General features: G+C 51.2%; 1 protein-coding gene across 1 annotated transcript; it reads right to left on the reverse strand.

The window, feature by feature from the left end:
• Positions 1-980: 980 nt before the first annotated feature.
• LOC120916935 (vitamin D 25-hydroxylase) lies at positions 981-15,740 on the reverse strand. Its single transcript, XM_040327858.1, has 5 exons — positions 15,458-15,740; positions 7,206-7,347; positions 6,089-6,721; positions 4,353-4,682; positions 981-1,320 (listed from the first exon to the last, which is right to left on the reverse strand). Exons 1-5 carry the CDS (start codon positions 15,677-15,679, stop codon positions 1,145-1,147), a joined length of 1,503 nt encoding a protein of 500 aa, XP_040183792.1. The 5' UTR covers positions 15,680-15,740; the 3' UTR covers positions 981-1,144.
• Between the last annotated feature and the right edge of the window lie 5,364 nt (positions 15,741-21,104).

The raw sequence follows: 21,104 nt of genomic DNA on the forward strand, positions 1-21,104 counted from the left end.
TCACCACCCCCCACCGTCCTACATGGAGAACACCATCCCCCACCGTCCTACATGGAGAACACCATCCCCCACCGTCCTACATGGAGAACACCACCCCCCACCATCATACATGGAGAACACCATCCCCCCACCGTCCTACATGGAGAACACCATCCCCCCACCGTCCTACATGGAGAACACCATCCCCCACCGTCCTACATGGAGAACACCATCCCCCCACCGTCATACATGGAGAACACCATCCCCCACCATCATACATGGAGAACACCATCCCCCACCGTCATCCATGGAGAACACCATCCATCACCGTCATCCACGGAGAACACCATCCCCCACCGTCATCCATGGAGAACACCATCCCCCCACCGTCATCCATGGAGAACACCATCCCCCCCACCGTCATCCATGGAGAACACCACCCCCACTGTCATACATGGAGAACACCATCCCCCCAGTGCCATACATGGAGTACACCATCCCCCCACCGTCCTACATGGAGAACACCATCCCCCACCGTCCTACATGGAGAACACCATCCCCCCACTGTCCTACATGGAGAACACCATCCCCCACCGTCATCCATGGAGAACACCATCCCCCACCGTCCTACATGGAGAACACCATCCCCCCACCGTCATCCATGGAGAACACCATCCCCCACCGTCATCCACGGAGAACACCATCCCCCACCGTCATCCACGGAGAACACCATCCCCCACCGTCATCCACGGAGAACACCATCCCCCACCGTCATCCATGGAGAACACCATCCCCCACCGTCATCCATGGAGAACACCACCCCCACTGTCATACATGGAGAACACCATCCCCCCAGTGCCATACATGGAGTACACCATCCCCCCACCGTCATACATGGAGAACACCACCCCCCACTGTCATACATGGAGAACACCATCCCCCCAGTGCCATACATGGAGTACACCATCCCCCCACCGTCATACATGGAGAGCACCATCCCCCACCGTCATACATGGAGAGCACCATCCCCCACCGTCATACATGGAGTACACCATCCCCCAAGCTCCAATATGGCTGCCGCGGGCGGTCAGGTATCCAGGATAAGGCGCCATTCTTCACGCGGTTACCTCGTCTCCTCCCCCAGCCCGCCCATCGGGTCACACCGCTAACGTTTCTCAGCACAGATCAGGTATGGATACGGCTGCAGGGTCATGCCGAGCTTCGGTTTCAGATTCGGTACTGCGCCGTGCGGAAAATGGAGGTGGAAGCGGCGGAGGAGGGTCGTGAAGAACAGGAAAAGCTCCATCCTGGCGAGCTGTTCCCCCAGACAGTGGCGGCGGCCTGTAAATAAAAAAAACGATAAAAAAAAATAATAAATACAGTTTTTTTTTGTTTTTTTTACAATAAGAACCTCCTACAATCATGCAAATGACCCGTTAACACTCTGGTCTGTTCTCCGGGCCATGGGGGGAGGGGTAAAATGGTGAGCAGCACCCAACACCCTCATAAACTAAGGAAGCTTCCGCCTCCCCCTCTCCTGCATCGTTCTATCGCCATAGATAGATTCACGCAATGCACGCTGACACCCCCTCTTCAGGAGCCCGGCCCATTTTCGCCTGAATTACAGCGGCAGGCTCTAATAGGCACCCAAATCAGTGATCAGTGAGCGCCATGCTGGGCGTTCGCTGATCACTCAGCTGTGTGTTAGCAAAGCGCAGGAATTCGCCTCTCAGCCAATCAGGTTGCCGGGTCTGTTACCGGTCACCTGATTGGCGGAAACATCAGGCGCTGTGATCGGACGCCTGATAGAGGCACGGAGGACGTGCAGGAGAACGCCGCTGACCCGCTGCGAGACAGGTAAGTGCCGGGCAACATCTGATGGGGCACAAAAGCGACAATTCATGGGCACACTGGCAGCATCTGATGGGGCACAGTAGCGGGAATTGATGGGCACACTGACATCATCTGATGGGGCACAGTAGCGGCAATTGATGGGCACACTGACATCATCTGATGGGGCACAGTAGTGGCAATTGATAGGCACACTGACAGCATCTGATGGGGCACAAAAGCGACAATTCATGGGCACACTGGCAGCATCTGATGGGGCACAGTAGCGGCAATTAATGGGCACACGGACATCATCTGATGGGGCACAGTAGCGGCAATTCATGGGCACACTGGCAGCATATGATGGGGCACAGTAGCGGGAATTGATGGGCACACTGACAGCATCTGATGGGGCACAGTAGCGGCAATTGATGGGCACACTGACAGCATCTGATGGGGCACAGTAGCGGTAATTGATGGGCACACTGGCAGCATCTGATGGGGCACAGTAGCGGCAATTGATGGGCACACTGGCAGCATCTGATGGGGCACAGTAGCGGCAATTGATGGGCACACTGGCAGCATCTGATGGGGCACAGTAGCAGCAATTGATGGGCACACTGGCAGCATCTGATGGGGCACAGTAGCGGCAATTGATAGGCACACTGGCAGCATCTGATGGGGCACAGTAGCGGCAATTGATAGGCACACTGGCAGCATCTGATGGGGCACAGTAGCAGCAATTAATAGGCACACTGGCAGCATCTGATGGGGCACAGTAGCGGCAATTGATGGGCACAGTAGCGGAAATTGATGGGCACACTGGCAGCATCTGAAGGGGCACAGTAGTGGCAATTAATGGGCACACTGGCAGCATTTGTTGGGGCACAGTAGTGGCAATTGATGGGCACAGTAGCGGAAATTGATGGGCACACTGGCAGCATCTGATGGGGCACAGTAGCGGCAATTGATGGGCACAGTAGCGGAAATTGATGGGCACACTGGCAGCATTTGTTGGGGCACAGTAGTGGCAATTGATAGGCATAGTGTCAGCAATTTATGGGTACAGTGGCTGCGTTTGATGGCACAGTGGCGGAAATTTATGTTTTTTTTTCAGATTTTTGCCCCCCCAAAAAATGTTAAACACCGGCCGCCACTGTGTGGGGCACTAGTGGATACAAATTCGTTCCAGGGCCCCGCTGCACGCAGAATTACCCCCCCTGTCTGTTGGGACTGTACAGGTATATTGTGGTGATTGATGGGTGTCCATTGGTCAGATCTTTGATAAGGTGACAGGTTCTCTTTATCAGATTTCCTGCTCTATGGGGACCTCTATCTATTGGCCGGGACTGGAGAACAAATCCGATACATTGTATAGAAACATTTTGTATCTTTTATCTGCTTTGAAAACAGATAAATATACAATTAGAATCGAAAAGCTGAAATTGCGGCTCCGTTGGCACATGGCGGTTTGGAATCAGCGCAGTTCCAAATCACGTGACAATCGCGGCAACGTTTTATTCTAAATGGCCCTCCAAACGCGGTGCGATTTTGCTGCGATCGTCAGTAAAAACTGCACAAAGCTTGTCGCCCCAAAAAGGAGCTTCTTTAGGGTGGGAAACGTGCGAGCGGGCTGCCCTAGGCGTGACACGCCAAACCGCGTGAAAATCGCTAGAGGGAATGCGAGTTCCCGATATGTGAAGTGTATTAAAAGACTCTTAGGTAGATTCAGTAAGAGTTAGGCCGGCGTATCAGTAGATAAGACGACCTAACTCAGAATCTGCGCCAACTTATGCTTAAGCATATGCTCAAACAGAGATACGCTTAAACATATCTAAGATACGACGGCTTACGCCGTCCTATCTTAGGTTGCAATATTTTGGATGGCCGCTAGGTGGCGCTTCCATTGCGGTCGGCGTAGATTATGCAAATTAGTAGATACGCCGATTCCCGAACGTACGCCCGGCCGACGCAGTACTTTTACGCCGTTTACGTAAGAGATAGGCCGTGTAAAGTTAGAGCTAGGCTCTAGTGGAATAGTAATGTTAGGTATGGCCGCCGTTCACCGCCGCGAAATTCGATTTTTTTACGCCGTTTGCGCAAGTCGTCCGCGAATCGTGATTTACGTCGTTTACGTCCACGTCAAAATCAATAGGTCCGTGCGGCGTACTTAGCCGCAATGCACACTGGGAAATGTAGGCGCCCGGCGCATGCGCAGTAACAAAAAACGTAAAAAACGTGAGGTCAAGCCTCATTAACATAAAACACGCCCCCCATAAACAGATTTGAATTAGGCGCCCTTACGCCCGCCGATTTAGGCTACGCCGCCGTAACTTAGCAGGCAAGTACATTGTGAATCATGTACTTGCCTGGCTAACTTACGGCGGCATAGCTTAAACACGCTAAGCTACGCCGCCGCAAAGTTGCGGCCATCTACGTGAATCTAGGCATTTGAACGTTAGAATAAGAAATGTCTTTGGATGGGGACAACCTAGATTCTTAGAAAGCAGCGTTCTGCCATGACTGGTCCTCTTTGGTCTCACCCAATGAGAAGGGGACGAAGGCCTCCTTCTTGATGAACTGCCCGCCGCTGTCCAGGAACCTCTCTGGGTAGAAGATCTCCGGATTGGTCCAATACTTCTGGTCGAAGTGCACAGAGTAGAGGTTGGTGATGACGGTGGTGCCCGCGGGGATGGAGTACCCTCTGACCACAGTGTCTCTGGATGTGGCATGGAAAATCCCCAGCGGGGCGATGTTACAGAATCGCAGGATCTCGTGGAGGACGGCCTCGGTGTACGGCATGGCGGGACGATCTTCTAAGGATGGGATGCGGTTTGGTCCAACCACGGAATCGATCTCTTTCTGGACCTGACCTATAAAAAGAGTGAAGAAAAAACTCAGTGTTCAGAAAGATACAAAAGTCAGCAATCAGGGGGTGATCGATACCTGAGGGTTCAAGGAAGCCTATCATGTCATACCTCTAAGAGTAGGGATGGTGGGAACCCCTCATAATGGGCACAGCGGGTGTACAGACCCGGGAACTCAGCACAGGGATGGTGGGAACCCCTCATAATGGGCACAGCGGGTGTACAGACCCGGGAACTTGGCACAGGGATGGTGGGAACCCCTCATAATGGGCACAGCGGGTGTACAGACCCGGGAACTCAGCACAGGGATGGTGGGAACCCCTCATAATGGGCACAGCGGGTGTACAGACCCGGGAACTCAGCACAGGGATGGTGGGAACCCCTCATAATGGGCACAGCGGGTGTACAGACCCGGGAACTTGGCACAGGGATGGTGGGAACCCCTCATAATGGGCACAGCGGGTGTACAGACCCGGGAACTCAGCACAGGGATGGCGGGAACCCCTCATAATGGGCACAGCGGGTGTACAGACCCGGGAACTCAGCACAGGGATGGTGGGAACCCCTCATAATGGGCACAGCGGGTGTACAGACCCGGGAACTCAGCACAGGGATGGTGGGAACCCCTCATAATGGGCACAGCGGGTGTACAGACCCGGGAACTCAGCACAGGGATGGTGGGAACCCCGCATAATGGGGCACAGTGGGTGTACAGACCCGGGAACTCAGCACAGGGATGGTGGGAACCCCTCATAATGGGCACAGCGGGTGTACAGACCCGGGAACTTGGCACAGGGATGGTGGGAACCCCTCATAATGGGCACAGCGGGTGTACAGACCCGGGAACTCAGCACAGGGATGGTGGGAACCCCTCATAATGGGCACAGCGGGTGTACAGACCCGGGAACTTGGCACAGGGATGGTGGGAACCCCTCATAATGGGCACAGCGGGTGTACAGACCCGGGAACTCAGCACAGGGATGCTGGGAACCCCTCATAATGGGCACAGCGGGTGTACAGACCCGGGAACTCAGCACAGGGATGATGGGAACCCCTCATAATGGGCACAGCGGGGGTACAGACCCGGGAACTCAGCACAGGGATGGTGGGAACCCCTCATAATGGGCACAGCGGATGTACAGACCCGGGAACTCAGCACAGGGATGGTGGGAACTCCTCATAATGGGCACAGCGGGTGTACAGACCCAGGTACTCAGCACAGGGGTGATGGAAATCCCTCATAATGGGCACAGCGGGTGTACAGACCCGGGAACTCAGCACAGGGATGGTGGGAACCTCTCATAATGGGCACAGCGGGTGTACAGACCCGGGAACTCAGCACAGGGATGGTGGGAACCTCTCATAATGGGCACAGACCCAGGAAACCCTGTAAGAAGGCATTAGAAGCCCACCTTGGATGTTGGGGTAGAGCGCCATGAAGAGGATAGCCCAGCGGAGGACGTTGGTCGTGGTCTCGGTCCCGGCAATGATCAGCTCTCCCACTGAGAATATCAGGTTCTCCGTGGACAACGTGCTGTTGGGATCTGCGGCATTCTTCTCCATTTCATCCAGATAGGCGTCTATGAAGTGCCGCGGCGAATGCGGCTTGCGGTTTTCCGAAAATCGCTCGATTAAACGCAGCAGGAAGTTGTAGACCTCGTCGGCGTTCTTAAACAGCTGCTGGTGCTTGCCGAAGGGCAGGAAGCCGATGAGCGGGAAGGCGTTGTAGAGGAAGACCCAGGCGCTGGTGGCCAGCTCGATGTTCTCGCTGAAGATCTCGATCATGTGCAGGAACTCGTTGTCGTCGTACCGGAAGCGCTCCCCGAACAGGATGAGGTTGGAGATGTTGGAGACGGCGATGGTGATCGGGTGCTTCGGATCGAAGGCTTTCCCCTTGTAGGTGTCCACGGCGTCCAGGAAAAAAAAGGACTCTTCTAAAATTTTACTTTCGAAAGATTTCTGACCATAACCAAAATTCCGGAAGCAGCTCACCGCCAACTTCCGGTGCTCCGTCCAACAGCGGCCGTACTTCGCGTTCAACAGACCTGCGACAGGAAACCCATAAAAATGACTACCATGGAAGTTTGTAAACACCAAACCAAATAACCAAATATGCCGATTCCTTCATACCGCCTACAATGTAGAAGAATAGACATTGCCGAAAAATTCGTTTCATTTTCATTTTAGTTTTTTTAGCTTTTTTCGGAAATTCTTAAATTCTGAAATTTGAAGATTCAGAAAATCGAAAATTCGGAAATTCTGAATTTTCGAAAATTGCCCGATCTTCGCATTTTTGCATTTCCGATTTTCGAATTCTGGATCTTCGAATTTCTGAAATCTCAAATTTATGAATGTCAGAAATTACGGAATTAACAAATTTGTCAAAATAACTAATTCGGAAACGAAACGAATTGCACGTGTCTACTGATGAACCAGAGGCTCTGGATGGACAGTTGGATGAATACTATACAGAACAGTTGGCCATTACCCAATGAGGAAGGTCACACGATACGGATCTCCGGTACTTACCTCCCATCTTGGTCATCTTTAGAAATAACGGGAGTGATGGACGGTCAGCGAAGACATCACTCTGGCGCACCAGACACTCCTTCACCGCATCATAACCATTCAGAACGACGGTGGAGATCCCACCGAGGTCCAGACTGAAGATCTGGGAAGACAGGAGGAGGCAATGTGAGGGAGAGATCCACTGACCTGTGATGTCACAATTCCAACATCATGATGTCACAGCTCACCCTGTCCTGATTCCCTTAAATAAGAATTCCTTGTATGAATATGATAGATAATTACAGCTTGGACCAACTATGTATATCCTAGAACTGGCTGATGCTCCTGGAAGCTGGAAGTAGACAACACTACTACACCCCTACTACACCCCTAATACACCCCCTACTACACATCTGCTACACCCCCTAATACACCTCTACTACACATCTGCTACACCCCCTAATACACCTCTACTACACATCTACCACACCCCCTACTACACCTCGACTACACCCCTAATACACCCCCTATTACACGTCTACCACACCCCCTACTACACCCCTAATATACCCCCTACTACCCCTTTACTATACCCCTAATACACCCCCTATTACACCTCTACCACACCCCCTACTACACCTCTACTACACCCCTAATACACCCCCTATTACACCTCTACCACACCCCCTACTACACCCCTAATACACCCCCTATTACACCTCTACCACACCCCCTACTACACCTCTACTACACCCCTAATACACCCCCTACTACACATCTACTACACCCCCTAATACACCTCTACTACACATCTGCTACACCCCCTAATACACCTCTACTACACATCTACCACACCCCCTACTACACCTCGACTACACCCCTAATACACCCCCTATTACACGTCTACCACACCCCCTACTACACCCCTAATATACCCCCTACTACCCCTTTACTATACCCCTAATACACCCCCTATTACACCTCTACCACACCCCCTACTACACCTCTACTACACCCCTAATACACCCCCTATTACACCTCTACCACACCCCCTACTACACCCCTAATACACCCCCTATTACACCTCTACCACACCCCCTACTACACCTCTACTACACCCCTAATACACCCCCTACTACACATCTACTACACCCCCTAATACACCTCTACTACACATCTACTACACCCCTACTACACCCCTAATACAGTGTCTGAGGGCGGGTTCTGCCAGTGTCTGTGGGCAGGTTCTTCCAGTGTCTGAGGGTGGGTTTTGCCAGTGTCTGAGGGCGGGTTCTGCCAGTGTCTGAGGGCGGGTTCTGCCTGTGTCTGAGGGCGGGTTCTGCCAGTGTCTGTGGGCAGGTTCTTCCAGTGTCTGAGGGCGGGTTCTGCCAGTGTCTGAGGGCAGGTTTTGCCAGTGTCTGAGGGCGGGTTCTGCCATTGTCTGAGGGTGGGTTCTGCCAGTGTCTGAGGGCGGGTTTTGCCAGTGTCTGAGGGCGGGTTCTGCCAGTGTCTGAGGGCGGGGTCTGCCAGTGTCTGAGGGCGTGGTTTGCCAGTATCTGAGGGCGTGTTCTACTTGTGTCTGAGGGCGGGGTCTGCCAGTGTCTGAGGGCGGGTTTTGCCAGTGTCTAAGGGCGGGTTCTGCCAGTGTCTGAGGGCGGGTTCTGCCAGTGTCTGAGGGCGGGTTTTGCCAGTGTCTAAGGGCGGGTTCTGCCAGTGTCTGAGGGCGGGTTCTGCCAGTGTCTGAGGGCGGGTTCTGCCAGTGTCTGAGGGTGGGTTCTGCCTGTGTCTGAGGGCGGGTTCTGCCAGTGTCTGAGGGCGGGTTTTGCCAGTGTCTGAGGGAGGGTTTTGCCAGTGTCTGAGGGCGGGTTCTGCCAGTGTCTGAGGGCGGGTTCTGCCAGTGTCTGAGGGCGGGGTCTGCCAGTGTCTGAGGGCGGGTTCTGCCAGTGTCTGAGGGCGGGTTCTGCCAGTGTCTGAGGGCGGGTTCTGCCTGTGTCTGAGGGCGGGTTCTGCCAGTGTCTGAGGGAGGGTTTTGCCAGTGTCTGAGGGCGGGTTCTGCCAGTGTCTGAGGGCGGGTTCTGCCTGTGTCTGAGGGCGGGTTCTGCCAGTGTCTGAGGGCGGGGTCTGCCAGTGTCTGAGGGCGGGTTGCAACACAGATAAAACCCGCCCTGCAACAGCGAGGCAATCTGACAACTACGCTGTTTGCACAGCTTTCAATTCTACCCGTCAAATGGTACATCACGTTGACGAATGCCTCCTACGATGTGCGCATGCGCAATGCGACATCACGTCAGCTGGAGTGGCCTTCCGTACTGCGCATGCGCGGGCACTTTTCGAGGGAGGGCACTATTCGACAGAACACCAGCAGAGAAAAATAAGAGCTCAAAAAAAGCTCAAGCGCCTGTCGGAGTCGCTTCTTTGCGATGCGGCGCGCCCGAGACTTCAGTGTCACTTTAAGTAGCAAATTTGGATGAAAACGTTTTGGCTACTTTCTTTCTATTCTGGAAATTGTTACAGAACTCCCTGAGAAGGTCGCAGGACTTTTCTTCCAAGCTTCATTATTGTTGCATGAAGATGATCATTAATGAAGAGTACATGGGGCCCTTCCGCTCCTAGGGCCCTCGCTGTGACCATATCTAGAGCGTCCATGTGAGTGTGCGCTGCGATCCCCCATACCCGATCCCCATGTGGCCGGGACACAGACGTGTCACTATGTAACATTACCCCGCCCCCCATGTAATATGTAACATTACCCCGCCCCCCATGTAATATGTAACATTACCCCGCCCCCCATGTAATATGTAACATTACCCCGCCCCCCATGTAATATGTAACATTACCCCGCCCCCCATGTAATATGTAACATGGTATTAGCATCAGTGCCAGGGTCGGGGGAGGGGGAGAGCACTCAATGAACAGGCGACATTGCATCACCCTCTCTGCGTGAACTTTGACAGCTCAGTTCACTGAACGTAGTTTACACCCCGTCACCCCGACAACCACTACACGGGATTCCTGGAAGCACATGGTGTCAGGAAACACAACCGCCCAATCACCACCCAGAATATCAGCCAATGAGGAACAAGAATCCGGAGCGAGTGTATGTCTGTGGAATGTATGGGAGAGAACGAGAAATTTCACCATCACTCCACCCCAATAGTCATCTGATATACACCTACCATATATATATATATATATATACACAGTATGTGACAAAAGTAAGTACACCCCTCGGTCACATTTTCTTGTATCTTTTCATGTGACAACACTGGAGAAATGACACTTTGTATCTACAATGTTGTGTAGTGAGTAGGGGTGCAACGGATGAAAAAACTCACGGTTTGGATCGTTCCTCGGATCAGGAGTCACGGATTGGATCATTTTTCGGATCAGCAAAAAAAAAAAAAATCTCCCCCCCCCCACTGTAATATCCACATCCCCCCCACTGGAATATCCACATCCCCCCCACTGTAATATCCACATCCCCCCCACTGTAATATCCACATCCCCCCCCCCACTGCAGTGGCGTCACCAGGGTTGGTGTCACCCGGTGCAGAAAAAAAATGGAGTCACCCCCCCCCCCCCCCCACCAACTATAGTCCCCCCTCAGTAAAGAACCCCCTCAGTGCAGACACCCCCCTCTCAGTACAGACATCCCCCCCAGGTAGTACAGACAGACCCCCCCCCCAGGTAGTGCAGACAGACCCCCCCCCAGAGGTAGTACAGCCAGACCCCCCCCCAGAGGTAGTACAGCCAGACCCCCCCCCAGAGGTAGTACAGCCAGACCCCCCCCAGAGGTAGTACAGCCAGACCCCCCCCCAGAGGTAGTACAGCCAGACCCCCCCCCAGAGGTAGTACAGCCAGACCCCCCCCCCAGAGGTAGTACAGACAGACACCCCCAGTAGTATGACTCCCAGTGGTGCGTCCGAGTGCGGGCTCCTCCTCCTCTGTGGGTGTAAACAGAGGAGGGCCGCCGCCGGGTGTACCAAGATGGCTGCGTCTCCGGAGCTAGGCCGAAGCCGCGCCCATAACATTAGGAAAGGCCATTCGGCCTAGCTCCGGAGCCGCGGCAATCTGCGGATCACAGTGTGTGCCGATCCGAAGGGGGTGACCCGTTCGGATCACGGATCAACTGTGATCCGTTGCACCACTAGTAGTGAGTGCACAGCTTGTATAACAAATCACTCAACACACAGCCATTAATGTCTAAACCGCTGGCAACAAAAGTCAGTACACCCCCTGAGTGAAAATGTCCAAATTGGGCCCAAAGTGTCAATATTTTCTGTGGCCGCCATTATTTTTAACCCTCTTGGGCATGGAGGTCACCAGAGCTTCACAGGTTGTCACTGGAGTCCTCTTCCCCTCCCCCATGATGACATCACAGGTTGTCACTGGAGTCCTCTTCCCCATGATGACATCACGGAGCTGGTGGATGTTGGAGACCTTTCCCTCCCACAGATGATCAGTAGGGTTTAGGTCTGGAGACATGCTTGGCCAGTCCATCACCTTTACCCTCAGCTTCTTTAGCAAGGCAGTGGTGGTCTTGGGGGTCACAAATGTGACTGATGGGCGTACTTACTTTTGTGGGATACTTAATATCATTCCCCCCTTGGCTCTGTACACTGTGGGTTTGGTAAATGGTAATAAATAATCAATAAATAATAATTAGGCCTCCCTGTTGGTTTTCCAGGCGGATGGATCGGGTGGTCCGGGTATCTCTATGAACTGGTCCGGGTATCTCTATGAACTGGCGGGTATCTCCGTTTACACCCATCTACCCCCGGAAAGGGATCGGTTCCCCTCTGTCAGGGTGGATCGGATCGGGTGGTCCGGGGATCTCTATGAACAGGCGGGGATCTCCGTTTACACCCATCTACCCCCGGAAAGGGATCGGTTCCCCTCTGTCAGGGTGGATCGGATCGGGTGGTCCGGGTATCTCTATGAACTGGCGGGTATCTCCGTTTACACCCATCTACCTCCGGAAAGGGATCGGTTCCCCTCTGTCAAGGTGGATCGGATCGTAGGACAGTCGCGTGCCCGCGGGGTCACACCAGACCACCCATGGAGCACAGGAAGGGGCGTGTCCTATCTGTATAAACTGAGTGAATGAAGTCCAGGCATTCCCCCGCTCTCCTCCAATCAGCAAACAGATCCCCCACTGAGCAAAGCGGACCCCCCCCCCCCCGTGTCTATACAGAGAATGGGCCAGATATAATAATAATATGGATGATATACCTCTCAGTGCCCCCCCCCCCTCATAATGTGGCTACATTCTGGGTGACGGCATTTATAATATTACCTCCATGTTTCTGAGGCTCGGTCTGGTCATGTACACACCGAGGAGGGGGGGCAGTATATAATAATAGTAATGGGGGCAGTATATAATAGTAATGGGGGGGCAGTATATAATAATAGTAAGGGGGGCAGTATATAATAATAGTAATGGGGGCAGTATATAATAGTAATGGGGGGCAATATATAATAGTAATGGGGGCAGTATATAATAATAGTAATGGGGGGCAGTATATAATAATAGTAATGGGGCAGTATATAATAGTAATGGGGGGCAATATATAATAGTAATGGGGGCAGTATATAATAATAGTAATGGGGGGCAGTATATAATAATAGTAATGGGGCAGTATATAATAGTAATGGGGGGGCAGTATATAATAGTAATGGGGGGGCAGTATATAATAGTAATGGGGGGGCAGTATATAATAGTAATGGGGGGGCAGTATATAATAATAGTAATGGGGGGGGCAGTATATAATAATAGTAAGGGGGCAGTATATAATAGTAATGGGGGGGCAGTATATAATAGTAATGGGGGGGGGCAGTATATAATAATAGTAATGGGGGCAGTATATAATAGTAATGGGGGGCAATATATAATAGTAATGGGGGCAGTATATAATAATAGTAATGGGGGCAGTATATAATAGTAATGGGGGGCAATATATAATAGTAATGGGGGCAGTATATAATAATAGTTATTGGGGGGCAGTATATAATCGTAATGGGGGGCAGTATATAATAATAGTAATGGGGGGGCAGTATATAATAATAGTAAGGGGGCAGTATATAATAGTAATGGGGGGGCAGTATATAATAATAGTAAGGGGGCAGTATATAATAGTAATGGGGGGGCAGTATATAATAATAGTAATGGGGGGGCAGTATATAATAGTAATGGGGGGCAGTATATAATAATAGTAATGGGGGGGCAGTATATAATAATAGTAATGGGGGGGCAGTATATAATAGTAATGGGGGGCAGTATATAATAATAGTAATGGGGGGGCAGTATATAATAATAGTAAGGGCTCTTTCACACGTCCGTTCCGTTCGTCCGTTTTTTGGACGTCCGTTAACGGACCGCAATGCTTCCCTATGGGCTAGCGTCCGTTAGCATCCGTCTGCGTTCAGTTCCATTTTTTTGGACGGAAGAAAACCCTATTTTTCTTCCGTCTAAAAAACGGAACGGACGAAAAACGGACGTTAACGGATGATCCGTTCCGCTAACATCCGTTTTTCTATGTAAAAAGCCCCAAAAAAAAACGGATGAAAAAACGGATGGAAAAACTGATGCAAAAGCTGATGAAAAACTGACGAAAAACTGATGGAAAAACGGATCAACTGATGAAAAAAAAACGGATCTGAAAAACTGAACGGACGTGTGAAAGAGCCCTAATAGTATTCCCTTCCCATGGCGGTGGCTCTGTCTGGTCACTTACACAGTAGGTGGGGGCAGTATATAATAGTAGAGGCAGGTTCGGGACAAGGGGTGGGCGGGGGGAGGGGCACTGCCCTAGGCACTGTGGCATCATGTGAGTTGGGGGGGGGGGCACAAGGAGATTGGAGGGGGGCTGATAATATGTGTTAGAAGGGGTAACTTGGGTGGCAGCAGGGGGTAAGAATTGTTCTAGGAGAGGAAAATAAATACAGGGGGTGGTCTAGGAGGATTTGTGTTAGGAGGGGGGGGGAGAAGATGTGTACTAGGAGGGGAAATAACATGATATGGGGGGGGGGGGGTGCTAAGAGTGTTGGTCTAGGGCATGGGTGCTCAACCTGTGGCTCTCCAGCTGTTGCAAAACTACAATTCCCATAATGCCTCAGCCTTTGGGAGACATGCTTGTACCTGTCAGCAGCTTGCAATGCCTCATGGGAATTGTAGTTCCGCAACAGCTGGAGAGCCACAGGTTGAGCACCCATGGTCTAGGGGATTTGTCCTGCAAGAGATATGGGGGGAGTGTTTAATTGGAAGGGAAATTTTAGGGGGTAGAGAATTTGTGTGTGTGGGGGAGGATTTGGGGGATGCAAAGATTTATGCTGGGAGGGGGGGGGGGGTTTCAGCAGGGGGGGGGGGGTTTGTACTGGGAGGAGGGGGTATTTATGCTTAGGGGTGCACATGCAGATTAGTGCTCACTGCTCAGTGTATTTGTGGGGGGGGGGGGGATTTTTGCTAACACATAATACATCTTGGGGGGGCCGAAATGCAGTTTGGTATGTACACCCTGGGTGCAATAAGGCTAGATGACCATGGATTATAGAATAGTAGTAATAATAGTGGAAGAATATATAAGTATTATCATTATTATGTAATAGTAATAATGTTAATAATTTTAATTATAGTAAAAATAAATATACCAGTAATATATAATAGTAATAAATAATAATAACAACAATAATATATAATGATAATAAATAATAATATATTATAGTAATAAATAAATATATAAAATAATAATAATAATAATAATAATAATAATAATAATAATAATAATAATTATTAATACTATATAAAGTAAAACATAAGAATAATAAATAATATATAATAATAATAATAATATATAATAATAAATACAAATATAATATACACTAGCAATAAATAATAATAATAATAATAATAATAATAAAAAGAAAAGTAAAAAATAATAATAATATATATATATATATATATATATATATATATATATATATATATATATATATATATATTAGTAATAAAAAATAACAATATATAACAGTAATAAATAACAGTAGCAGTAATAATAATATTACTAAATAAAATAGTAATAAATAATAACAATATATAAGAGTAATAAAGAATAATAACAGTAGCAGTATTAGTAATAATAATAAATATATATATATGTAATAGTAATAAATAATAATAACCGTAGCAGTATTAGTAATAATATTAAATATATATATATATGTAATAAATAATAATAATAGAGGTAGCAGTATTAGTAATAATATTTTGGTCTTACCTCCCCGTGGGAGTGGCTGAGCCGGGTCATGTAGACGTGGGGTTGTTCGGTGGAGTTCAGGCTCAGGATGTTCCCTATGAGGGGGAGTCCGGTAGGTCCCGGTGGGAAGCCCCGGGGTCTCCGCTGTCTCAGGAGGTGGCGGACGGTACACACGGTGACCAGCAGGGCGGCGCAGTAGAGCGGCACCAGGAGGACGTCCCCCCCCCACACCGGGGGCCACATGTCACCTACTGCGCCCCATAACACACCGCCCGCTGCCCTACTTCCCCTCCGCTCCGCCCCCTCCCGGACACGCCTTCTCCCCCGCCCCTCACACGTCTTCACCTTGGCTCTCCGCCCTCAGGGACCCGCCTCCTGCATTCCTGGCCACGCAGTCTCCGCCCCTGAGCTCTTCGTCTTCTTCCCAGCCACGCCCCCGGCGGCGCTCCATTGGTTGCAGAGGCATGAATGGCAGGCTGGAGCACGCGCTGTGTGACGTCACCCGTGGTGAGTCTGCGAGGATACATTGTATACTTATACTGTGTGAGGGGGCGTGGCTCCGGAGAATTTCGCTGAAGTAGTGAGTGTGGTGGGGGTGGGGATGATCGGAGAGTCCTTAGTACAAGTACTGGGGGGGTCCCAGAGCTCATCTATGGGGGGGGGGGGCATAAATCAGCCACAAGGGGGTTCACAGTGGTCCCATAACTCCTCCACAGGGGGTCCTATAAATCAGCGACAAGGGGGCCCCAGAACTCATCTAAGGGTGGGGGGGGCACAAATCAGCCACAAGGGGGTCCACAGGGCCGGGGGCTCCAGAACTCACCCACAGAGGGTTACAGAACTTATCCGGTGGGGGTTGTGTGTCCCATAACTCCTCCGCACGGTGTTCCAGAACACATTCACAAGGGGTCCTAAAACTCCTCCACAGGGGGTCCCAGAACTCATCCATTGGGGGGGGGGGGGCATAAATCAGCCACAAGGGGGTCCCAGAACTCATCTAAGGGGGTCCCAGAACTCATCCACAGGGGGTCCCATAAATTAGCCACAAGGGGGTCCCAGAACTCATCCATGGAGGGGGGGGGGGGTATAAATCAGCCACAATGGGGTCCCAGAACTCATCAACAGGGGGTCCCATAAATTCGCCACAAGGGGGTCCTAAAGCTCATCCACAGGGGGTCGCAGAACTCATCCATGGGGGGGGGCATAAATCAGCCACAAGGGGGTCCCAGAACTCATCTAAGGGGGTCCCAGAACTCATCCACAGGGGGTCCCATAAATTAGCCACAAGGGGGTCCCAGAACTCATCCATGGAGGGGGGGGGGGTATAAATCAGCCACAATGGGGTCCCAGAACTCATCAACAGGGGGTCCCATAAATTCGCCACAAGGGGGACCTAAAGCTCATCCACAGGGGGTCGCAGAACTCATCCATGGGGGGGGGGGCATAAATCAGCCACAAGGGTGTCCTCAGGGGGCTCCAGAACTCATCCACAGCGGGTCCTAAAACTCATCCACAGGGGGTTCCAGAACTGATCCACAGGGAGGGGTCCCAAAAGTCAGCCAAAAGGGGGTCCCATAATTTATCCATATGGAAATCCCATAATGCAACTATAGGGGTTCCATATCTCAGCCCCAGAGGGTAAGAGGTGGGGGGTTCCTATAACTCAGTTACAGGGGAGTCCCACAACTCCCCCAAGAGGACCATGGGGGGGTCCCGGGGTCCCTGGGATAGTACTACACACACTAGAGCAAACTGGCATTTTCAGCCTCCGTCTTCCTCTCATTAGACGGTTCCAATAATCACGTCTTAGTGCTGATATTATATTGAAGGAAATACGGCATTTCCTCCCAAGACAGTGACCAATCCTGAGCCGGGATCTCAGAGAAGAAAAATGGAAACAGAATCTGGCTGTAGAGGAGATGTGATGGGTCCTAGAAAGATGCAGTCTGGTTGTAGAGCCGTGGTTGTGGGACCTAAAAGATAGACTATGGTTATAGAAGAGTGGTGCCGGGTCCTACAGGGATGAGCTCTGGTTGTAGGGGAGTGGTGGTGGGCCCTACAAAGATGGAGTCTTGTTTTAGAAGCGTGGCGATGGGTTATACAGGAGTGGTAGTGGGCTCTACAAAGATGAAGTCTTTGTATGAAGGGGAAGCCGCCCATGATGCCCGCGGAGGAGAAAAGGGGAAGCTGCATGCGGAGGAGAGAAGGGGAAGCCGCCCATGATGCCCATGGAGGAGAGAAGGGGAAGCTGCATGCGGAGGAGAGAAGGGGAAGCTACCCGTGATGCCGCCACCCGTGATGCCTGCGGAGGAGAGTAGGGGAAGCCGCCCATGATGCCCGCGGAGGAGAGAAGGGGAAGCTGCATGCGGAGGAGAGAAGGGGATGATGCCCATGGAGGAGAGAAGGGGAAGCTACCCGTGATGCCGCCACCCGTGATGCCTGCGGATAAGAGAAGGGGAAGCCGCCCATGATGCCCGCGGAGGAGAGAAGGGGAAGCTGCATGCGGAGGAGAGAAGGGGAAGCCGCCCATGATGCCCATGGAGGAGAGAAGGGGAAGCTACCCGTGATGCCCATGGAGGAGAGAAGGGGAAGCCGCCCATGATGCCCATGGAGGAGAGAAAAGAAAGCCGCCAGTGATGCCTGCAGAGGAGAGAAGTGGAACCTACACGCGGAGGAGAGAAGGAGTACCTGCCCGTGATGCCTGCAATAGATGGGGTAAGTGCCCCGGACCCGACCCACTGGACCAGGGGGGGCGGGAGTAGTGGCTGTGGCTGTTTGCTGCCCCGCCCCCCAAAAGAAAATTACCACCAGCCACCACTAGTAAGTCTTAGGCAGTTAATGGCAATAGAGTTTCTATACCATTCTTATTATTTTAGACCCGACCAGGGAAGGACTGCAGGGCGGAGTAGATCGGCTGAGGAGTCCCATTGCCAGAACACGGTTCCTGCTGCTGAGAAGCTCCATTCCAGGCTGGTTGGACAACAGTTCGGGGATCTCCCTGTGACTGCTGATCTTGTATTTAAGACACAAAAACACAACAAAACACGAAGACATATTTAGCGGTGAAACGCAGATCAGCCGCGTGTTTTTACCTTCCCCCCCCAACCGCAAGCGTAAACCTAGCCAAATGGATTTCTTATACTTAATTAGGCTCCACGGGGGGCGCCATTCAAGTGGGGCATTGGGGCATTGGGGCAGTGCTGCCACCACAGCTCATGTGTGCCGTTATGCCGCAGTGGTGAGGAGACGAAAAATATCACATTCTTGCTGCCTGTCAAACACCCTCTGAAAAGAAATCACCGCCGTGGATTGCTTTTCAGAGGGGAGGCAGTAATAACATGTCAATGAGCCCTTAGGTAGGAAGTGCAGTGACAGTTTGCCAGTCTATATATAAAGGTCTAATGTGTAGGAATGATCTCACTGGGGTAGATTCAGTAACTTTTGCGCTTTTTTTACGTAGGCGCAGGGCACCGTTTTTGCCCTGCGCCCCCGCAAATTTTCTGCGCTACCCTCGATTCACGGAGCAGTAGCTACGTAAATTGCGTGGGCGCTCCGGCAAAATGCCCGGCATAAGCGTGCGCAATTTAAATGATCCCGTAGGGGGCGGGAATCATTTAAATTAGGCGCGTTCCCGCGCCGAGCGTAGTGCGCATGGTCCGTCGGGAAACTTTCCCGACGTGCATTGCGGTAAATGACGTCGCAAGGACGTCATTTGCTTCAAAGTGAACGTGAATGGCGTCCAGCGCCATTCACGATTCACTTACGCAAACGACGGAAATTTCAAATTTCGCGACGCGGGAACGACGGGTATACTTTAGCATTGGCTGCCCCTGCTATAGAAGGGGCAGCCTTACGCAAAAAAACGCCGTACGCAAACGACGTAAACTGCGTACGCAGGGCTCGCGTAACGTTGTGAATCGGCGTTAGTATGCAATTTGCATACTATACGCTGACCACAACGGGAACGCCACCTAGCGGCCAACGTAAGAATGCAGCCTAAGATATGCGGGCATAAGAGCCTTATGCCGCGCATATCTTACGCTGCAGTCGGCGTAACGAGCTCTCTGAATCAGGAGAAGTCGTTACGCCGGGGCAAGTAAGCAATTGCGCTGCGTAACTATGGTTACGCAGGCGCAATTTGCTTCTTGAATCTGGGCCACTATCTGCGGGACAGAAGCAAGCGAGAATCTTCCTAAAATCCTTGAATACAAATGAAAATGTATCTTTTTTTTCATCAAATCTGATAAGTTTGCTACTAAATATTTGAGATTGGGTTCCCTCTCATCGGGGTCGTGTTTCGTCCCCCATGCGGTCGTTGCGGCCAGGACGGGTGATGTCAGCGGCGCTCCACTTCCCCCCCCCACCCCCGTAATGTGCGTCCCTCGCCGTCACATGACGGATCATTAGAGGTCCTCTCAGGAGTAACGAACGCTCAATTAGCAAACAGATCCATTCTAATCCGCTTGTCGCTTCTCATCGATACTCGACTTCCAAGAAAAAGCTGACGGGATCGGACGCAGAGCGGCCCGGCGGGGAGGAATGGCGATTCGCCTGCGCAGAGCGTCACAGAGAGCCCTAAAGTGAAATTCATAAACGCCGGGTCACGTGCAGCCAGGCGTCCAATCAGGAGAGCTATAACATTGTGTGTGGAATGAGCCCCAATCTTCCTCCATAGTGATCCTCATCAGGACACGAGGGGGGGAGGGGGGGTGTGATTTACATCCGAGAGGAACCCATCCCCCCATGCAGAAGCTGAATGCCGGCTTCTTATAATGAACAATTGTGTTTTAATATTAATATCTAGTTGGAGAGGAGTGGCGGTGGGCTCTACAAAGATGGAGTCTGGCCCAGGATGTTTAGTCAGCAGGATAGGGAAGCACATTTCATGATTTTGGGGGGACGTAGAAGAGGAGGGGGGGGGGGATTTCCTGGATTCCTCTGAACTCGACCAATCATTGTTTAGCGAGTTAATGACCCCCGGCCCGGCTGGATCTGGCTCATTAGTTCCTGGTTAATGATTGGTGAGAAATGCTGGACTCATGTAATGTACTGACTCCTTCTAGGAACTCCCCATCCTGTGATATGGTGAGGGGTGCAGCACCCCGTGTCCCTGGAACGGTCACCGTCTGCGCTACAGTACTGAACATAGGGGGTAGGGGATAGGATTGAGGTTAGGGGTTATGATTAGGGTGGGGGGTAGGATTAGGGTGTGGGGATAGGATTGAGGTTAGGGGTTATGATTAGGGTGGGGGGTAGGATTAGGTTTAGGAGATAGGGTTAGGGATTAGGATTAAGATTAGGGGGTTAGGATTAGGGTGGGAGGATAGGATTAGGGTTAGAGGAAAGAGTTAGGGTTAGGGGATAGGATTAAGGTTAGAGGAAAGAGTTAGGGTTAGAGGATAGGTTTAGGGGACAGGTTTGAGGTTAGAGATTATAATAAGGGTTACGGGATAGGATTGAGATTAGATTTTATGATTAGGGTTAGGGGTTGGGATTAGGGTGTGGGGTTAGGGTTAGGGAGATAAAATAGGGACTTGGGCATAGGATTCGGGTTAGGGGATATAATTAGGGTTATGAATTAGGGTTGGAGATAGGGTTAGGGTGTGGGGATAGGATTAGGAGTTAGGATTAGGGGATAGGATTAAAGTTAGAGTTAGGGTTAGAGGAT

Source organism: Rana temporaria, chromosome 11, assembly GCF_905171775.1.
Source record: "Rana temporaria chromosome 11, aRanTem1.1, whole genome shotgun sequence".
In the NCBI taxonomy this organism is placed as follows: domain Eukaryota; kingdom Metazoa; phylum Chordata; class Amphibia; order Anura; family Ranidae; genus Rana; species Rana temporaria.